General features: G+C 40.5%; 1 protein-coding gene across 3 annotated transcripts in view; it reads left to right on the plus strand.

Annotated features, from left to right (window-relative positions):
• Positions 1–7,228, plus strand: part of CLCN5 (chloride voltage-gated channel 5) — a 158,246-nt gene extending 151,018 nt beyond the window's left edge. For all 3 annotated transcript variants that reach the window (XM_003939583.4, XM_074391913.1, XM_074391914.1), the window contains one exon: positions 139–7,228. In XM_003939583.4, coding sequence (XP_003939632.1) covers positions 139–229 — 91 coding nt within the window. In that variant the 3' untranslated portion in view covers positions 230–7,228. The remainder of the gene's footprint in view (positions 1–138) is intronic.
• Positions 7,229–7,708: the final 480 nt, after the last annotated feature.

Below are 7,708 nucleotides of genomic sequence, written 5' to 3' on the forward strand. Positions count from 1 at the left end.
CTGTGATCTCATACCGAAGTGGCAGCTAGTGATCAAAGACAAAGTTGAAAAGGACTTAGGAGGACAAGTATCACCTTTGGCAATGCTATTTTAACTACAGATATACTTTTGTTTTGTTGTATTGTGTTTGTCTTTTAGGCGATTGCTTGGAATCATTACCAAAAAGGATGTTTTAAAGCATATAGCACAGATGGCGAACCAAGATCCTGATTCCATTCTCTTCAACTAGAATCACAGACATAGGGTTCTGGATGTAAAGCAGGAAGACGGACCATGGATATGTTTTATTAATGGGGTACCCAAGACACATTTTCCATATTTGGATGGTGAAGTCATGTTAGTGTGTTGTCTCTTTCCTACAAGTTAACCAATTGCACTACATAATCTCTGGATATTAATTTTCTCTTTAGCAGAAATTACAGTTAGGCTTCTGTGGTGTTACATTAGGAAGACTTCATGAAAGAATAATTAAGATTGCTATGGTTTAATTATATTTGTTTTTTTAAAGATTTTTTTTTAACTTAAAAAGTAGTTAGCCAATATGCAATCACTGAAAACTATGCAAGAAAAATTGGAACCGTCCTGACCTATAGCTTGTAGGAAACTGATGAAAAAGTCACTCTTTTGGGATCTGTTATTACTGGAAGATGAAGTGTAAACTAAGGGGCTTTGCTTTTCAAACCAGAGAAAGGAAAGCCAGAAGGAAAAGAGTAATGGTATTTTCTAGACTGTGAAGATTCAGTTCAAATGTTATCCTTGTTCCTGTTACAATATTTAGCATTATTAGTTTGTTATGTGTGTATGTTTATGTTAATTTTAATTTCTGGTCATAAGACAATGCTGCTTTGGTTAATCTCTTCTAAAGAATTTAGAGAGATTGACTTTTATAGCTTGCTTGTTCCTGGTACTCTTTTGAAGTGCACAAAGATAAGTTACAGAGCTCTCTCCTTGTCTGCAGAAAGGGTAATTTTCCAGGTGGTATTTGTTAGCCGGTAGACAAGGACTTTGCCAAGAATTTGTTAGTAGCAAGGAGTGATTTCCTCCAGCTTTCTTGAAATGAATAATTAGTAAACTTCTAAGCAAAGTTCAATGACTAGGAGTTTCACATTTTTTTGTGAGGTCCTAACTAATTCTCTTACCCAGATGCCGCCTCCATGAATGATGGTGCTTTAGGCTTCTGGAATATGTAAGAACAGTAAAGGGAACCAAGTCTAGACTGCATGCCGGTAAACCAGGGAAGATTTAGAACTGCATCTGCATCCTCATGCATTCCTTTGTAGAGACCACCAGTACTGAAATAACTGGACACTCATTGCACCTCACAGCGATAAGTACATATAACAGGCCAGTGTGTTGTTCCCATGAACATGAATTAGGCTTGGGATACTTCCAGATATATTCAAGGTGTTAGAACATGATAGGCAGCCATGACTCCCTCAAGAGTCCTTAAAATTCTAAATAAAATGCAGAGCCATCCTAAGAGCCAGTGGTATGGACAAGGCCTGGTGACACCAAAGGTGCTTGTATCCAATTGAAAAGGTGCCTGTCTCCATTTCATACCACCTTTATTGCAGTTAAAAAGAAAATCACACTCTAGGGGCACTTAGTGGAATTACAGAGCCACCATCATCATTCCAACCACTATTTCATTTTCTGTAGTTTCACCTATGAGCAATTACTCCCCCTCCATTCTGTTCCCCTTCTTACTCCTTAGTACTAAATCCTCTGTTTGGGATCAAGTGCTGCTCCTAGTTAATCATTACTACCGCAATAAAATAAAATAAAATAAAATAACTCCCAGAGCTAGTTAAATTGTAAACCAAGGCTCATCAGTCTCACAACACATGAACCAGAGGTGACACACAGCTATTTTCTTTGCCATGTGGCCCAGTTGCTGCTGCCATGCCTCCATTTCCACACTGGATGCCTATAGCAGTGAGATTTCACTGCCGGGGTAAGAGTTCAACCTGGATCATTTTTTATCTCTGTTCCTAGCACTTCCCACCATCCTTGCAGCCCAGAATCAGCAGTCATTCTGCATAGTCCCACCAACTGTCTACCCCAAACACTTCAGTGTACCTCGTTTTAAGAGTTGCTGATCTCTGAATCTAGGATGTTTTTACCCCTAGTTCTTAACTTTCCAAAATCTGAAATTATTTTTATGCCTCAGAACTGGGTAGCCATTTTTTATTTTATTTTTATCTTTAAAATAATCAAGTGAGTCACTAGAGTTTCTCCTTGTGAGTATATCACTTTAGCATTTTAATGAAAAAGAAAAAAAACTCTTTGGGGTACATTGTATCATAGTCATGGCTCAGTAACCACATATTTTGTCCTTTCCATGCCACTGATTCCTTCATATGAAACTATTTGCCTGACGACTCTGTATATTGTGTAGAAATCAAAGCGCTTATCTGTACACTTCTGGTCCAATACCTGTCTTATTAGTTGTCCTTCCCCACTAAAGTTTGCAAAACAGAAAATGTTGCTATTTCTGGTATTTAATGACAATGAAAGGTTTGGTTGTATTTCATAGTGCAGTAGCGATAAGGAGGGTGACTTAAGTTTGTCTTTGTTTTTCTTCTAGGCTCTGTTCTTGATTTTAGACAGATGAGCCAGTGTTAAGGTGCTACTTCAGAGAATAAATTCGAGAAATCAGATAACACTGTGCCAAGGTATACTTTGTAGATGCTAAGCACCGATTGGCCCTCCAGAGAATGACAATATCCCTTTGTTACCTCACTCCTGATCCATCTCATTCATTAACCTCAGCTTCTCAGGAATCCTTGTAGCTTGTACGCTAGAAGTAGCTATAGTATATGGTATCTACTATGTGTCCAATCCTATGGTTTGGCTCAAAGGTTGGCTAATTGCGGCTAGAGCTCTCTACTAGACTGCTAGCTCAGCACCTTGGCACTCTAAGTTTCTTGTCTTGAGGAAAAGGAAAATGTTTTTTCTCTCATTGCCACTTTAACAGTTGGACATGCTTCCGCAACAAACACAGCCAGTATAGGGAGGACTGTCAGCAGCATCAAATGGCCAGATACCTCAATGGCAAAACATTAGATGGTGTGGGATTTACAAATTAATGAGATGAGACTGTTTTGATATTAAATGAGAAAATTGTCTGACACAAGGGAAGGGTTTACAAAAGAATGCCTGTTAGTGCTTCAACAGAGTTAGGATTTTCCAAGGAAGATTAGCTAGTAGACGTCCAGCCATAAAAGGAGTGAGAGTCTATAGATTTGTAAAAGTCAAACTGCTATATTTTGTGTCTTCAGATCTTCAATTTCAAGAATTTAAAGAACCTGAAATAGTTAAAATGCATGATTCATTATATTGGAGGGAAAAAGCAGGGGACTGATAATACAAAATAATGGCAAGTTTAAAAAATCATTTCTACTTGGATGTTTGGTTAGAAACATATTCCGATGCTCTCCTCTGTCTCTGGCCACGGCATCCTGGCTCAGCCCAGCTGTTGAGTAGAGGTGGTAAGATCCACAGAACAGATATCCTCTGGTAGATAAGCTGACATTGATGATACTTTGAATTTGCCAGCTGGTGGAGCAAACAATTAATTTGTGATTGAACTGAAAAACAATTGAATTGTTTTTGCACCAAAGGCTGAATCTAAACCCTTTACAGGAAGAGCAGAGCATAGTATACATCTAGCAGATCTTCAATTCTGTTTGAACATAAGAGTGATAAAGTAACCGGGGCTTAGTGAGCTCTAAGGCCATGAAGTAATTCACAACCAAGATCTTGTGAACCCATTGAGGTGTGGGCGGGGCAAATATGTTTTCAAAAACATAGTATGCAATTGGAGTCCATTATAGAAATTAACCACTGCTGTATGTTTTAAGTAGTTCAATCACGTGTTGCGGTTCGATCTTGATTTTCATTTATTTTGTTAGGTGATGGATAGGAAGATGTACTTGTTATCCCACAGTATCTCTGTTTTTGTTTTTAAAAAAATGAACAGTGCAATCTTTGAAATTACATTTTAAATAATGATAGCGAAGACAATGGTGAGAACTTGAAACAGCCAGCATATTTTTTATTGCCAAAGTACTTACTAATGACTGACCACACTGTCTTGTGAAGAACTGGGTCCCCTACACTGGATCAGACCCAACTGCAGGCCACCCATCAGTTCAGAGAAAGCACGAGAACATCTTTTGGGTGGTCCATAGAACATTGAGCTCTTAAAAACCCTGAGAAACACTAGGAATTTAGAAAGTAAGTGGGAGGCAGAATATTGAGTCCTTTTTTAAAAAGAAATTAGATGTCTAAATATGTGGTGTGAAATTAAATGTCCTAAAGCCTTGATTTTTTTTCTTTCTTTCTTTCTTTTTTTTTGGAGACAGACTCACTGTGTCACCAGACTGGAGTGCAGTGCTGCAGTCTCAGCTCACTGCAACCTCTGCCTCCCGGATTCAAGCAATCCCCTGCCTCAGCCTCCCAAGTAGCTGGGACTACAGGCGCCCGCCACCACACCCGGCTAATTTTTGTATTTTTAGTAGAGACGGGATTTTACCATGTTGGCCAGGATAGTCTTGATCTCCTGACCTCGTGATCCACCCGCCTCAGCCTCCCAAAGTGCTGGGATCACAGGCGTGAGCCACTGCACCTGGCCAAATCTTGATTTTTTTAGCCACCTCTGGGATTTCCTGGGTTCCCGTTGAAGAATAAACTAAGAGTTTATTCTCCAGGCCATGGAAAAAGCCCTGCTAAGAAAATACTTGAATGGTGTAAGATGATGGAAGGAAAACCATCCCACAGCTGTATAACATATATTCTGGCATTTATAAACTGCTTGATCATGTGCCTCAAGGGCAGAAAAAGTTAAGTAATCCTCCAAAGACCAGATTTTCTAAGCAAATGAGTGGTACAAAGCAATGTTTGTCTCGAGGGTAGTCTAGTTTCATAGATAGGGCCGACCCAAGACATCTGCTCATGAAGAAATGTGGCATCTGTTGTCATTTCCTAAACTGTATGGTTTAGATAGTCTTGAATTTTGATAGCAAATTTTTAAAAATGTATATTTTTGCCTCCTAGTATGTCCTTATTATATATTGAAAGAAAAAGTGAGAGTTCCTCCAATCAGAGCTCAGGAGCTGTGTCAATTTGAAGTTCAACCGGTGTAGTGGTCCTGGGGTGATCACTGACTTTGGTTTGTTTCAAATTTCAGTTGCTTGCTCCAAGAAGAGGAGTTCTGAGAACAATGGGTGTTAGCAATTTGAAGTTACTCCCCAAATGCTTACTGGCCGCATTCTCATTTCTAAACATCTGGAGCTGGGTAAAGGTTTGAATAGATGTCGGGAACAAAATTGCTTTTTCTATGATGTAGTCTAATTTTGCCAAATCACCCAAGAAAGAAAGTATATGACGGTTTGCATTTCTTGGATGGGACCTATCAGGTCACCCAGCCCAATCTTGCAGTCATAAATTCCTACCTCTTAGTTCCTGGCAAAAGGCCTTCAGCCTCTGTGTGTACACTCAGCGAATGAATGCTTTGCCTAAAGTTTGGGCTTTTGAAGAAAAACAGCATGTGATAATATAAAAATATGAGAGTTTAAAAAAAAAAAGATCTCTGCCTCTCCTCCCTCTCCCTTGTCCCAACTTGCTCTCTGTCTCATTCTCTTTCCCTCTCCCCACCATGCCCTGAATTCACATTTCTCTTTGTTTTTTTACAGGCATGTTGTTTTGAATGTGGACTTTGGGGGAGGGAGAGGATTGTTCTGAGACCAGAAAATGGAAGATACTTCTGAGTTGCTGGGACCAACAGGGCTTTGCTTCTCTGGGAGGGCCAAAGCCATTGATACTTGTTGGGGGTGTTGAGGGCTTTAGCATCTCAAGACAGACATATGAAGCATTTACTGCTAAACTGTATTATCTGCTAGTCCCAATCTGTTGGAATTCAGGAGCAGTCTAAGATTTGCTGAGTGAAATGCCATCTGGCAAAATCAAGAAGAGGGTGTGGCCTGAGAGGGGAATGTTCAGCCTCACTATCACATTAAGGGTACCTCAAAATACATGGTCCTTCCAGTGTGTTCCTTTTCCTTCCTCCATTTCACTTTGTCCCCTCTTCTTCCTTTCTCTCCCATTGTCCTGCCTTTTGAGCACTCAGCTTTTTATATACGTATGTATTTACTTTTTTATTATATATTTGGTCCTTTAGGACTATGTGATGATTAAGAATTTATTCCATTCAAGATTTTAAAATGATGTGTTTCATATTTTGTTCTCTTAAACTATCTTGAAGCTATGCTGCTAACCAGGTACAGGCCAGAAAGGAGGTGGCCCTGTCAATACCTTGGTCATCTGAGCCAAGGGGGACAGTGATGTCATGTGGGTGAGACTCTTCTTCATTTGACCAAGGCCAGCCTCCTGCTGTTACCTCTGCCCATTCATTTCTGGCTGTGGGAAAACTACCACCCGTTGGGTGAGCCAATGAGACCAGGAAGATCAGAGCGGCCGTGTTGCAGCCCATGGGCCACTAATTGAATCTCTCTGTAGTAAGCTCATTTGTAGGGCTGGCTCCAACTGCAGTAGCCAAAGAAAACCTGTCTGACTCGACATTTTAATGCCTGAGAGTTGGTGAAAGTTCAGCAGTAACTAGGCATCCAGAAAGTAGCTTCAACCAAAGCTAACAGAGCCCAAGTTTCCACAGGAAGTTTGGTGCTGAGCTGTCTAGAGCAGTTATGTATCTGAGTGTTGCCAGCCCTTAGCCATGCTTTCTTAGCTTTATTCTCGCCTGTTGCTAGGCATAGCCTGAACCAGAGCTATGGCTCACTGCTCACTTTATTCTACTCCCTAGTCATGCGGAACAACATAGTCTAAAAAGGAAGCTGTGGACTGGGGAGATGGGAGACCTGGTTTCTATTCCCTATGCTTCTACTAACTAGCCTCGAGATCTTAACCGCTCTGTGCCTCAGTGTTCCCATCTGCAAATGGGGATAGTGTTAATTGCCCTACCTACCTCACAGGGTTGTTGTGAGGATAAACTGAGACAATGAATTGAAAGAACTTTGACAAGTAAGTGCTATGCAAGTTGTAAGAAATGGAAACAATCATGTTAAAGGCAATGGAATGGACATTGGCAGAAGGGTTAATGGATCGTCCAGCCCTTTCTCTGTGTGGCTTAAACCCAGGTCACCATTGCTTTATACATTTTCACTTAGCACAGATTTGTAATTATGCATGTAATAAAGCACAGCCTTATCCACCCTGGTGTCTGGTGTGTTTCTAAGGACCCTAAACTTGGTGGCTATTGATTTCTCATCAGAAAACCACAGAGGCAGAGCGGAAGGCTCAGTGGACAGTAGCATAAAACATAACCGCAAACCCCTACTGGCACGCCCACTGCTTAAAAAGATTTATTAAATACATATTTTCACATTTACAGACTCGGTAATACTCTTTACCATAAGGAGGCAAAGGAGAGGCAGCTTGCATTTTTGGAGATGTTCCAGATCCCCAGATACCTCATTCATTATGGCTACTTAAACGTTCCTGTCTCATACATTGGTGATACTTTCCTGATGATGTGAAAATTAGCTGGGAGCTGTATTTTTCTCTCTCTCTGAGCTCTTAATGATGTAAGGTCATGGGCTTTGACAGGCCTCTTGCCTACAGCTGCTTTGTACAAGGAGGAGGATATCCAAACAGTCCTCCCATGAATATTAGGATTCTTAGTATCCTCTTT

This window comes from Saimiri boliviensis, chromosome X (genome assembly GCF_048565385.1).
Source record: "Saimiri boliviensis isolate mSaiBol1 chromosome X, mSaiBol1.pri, whole genome shotgun sequence".
NCBI classification, from domain to species: Eukaryota; Metazoa; Chordata; class Mammalia; order Primates; family Cebidae; genus Saimiri; species Saimiri boliviensis.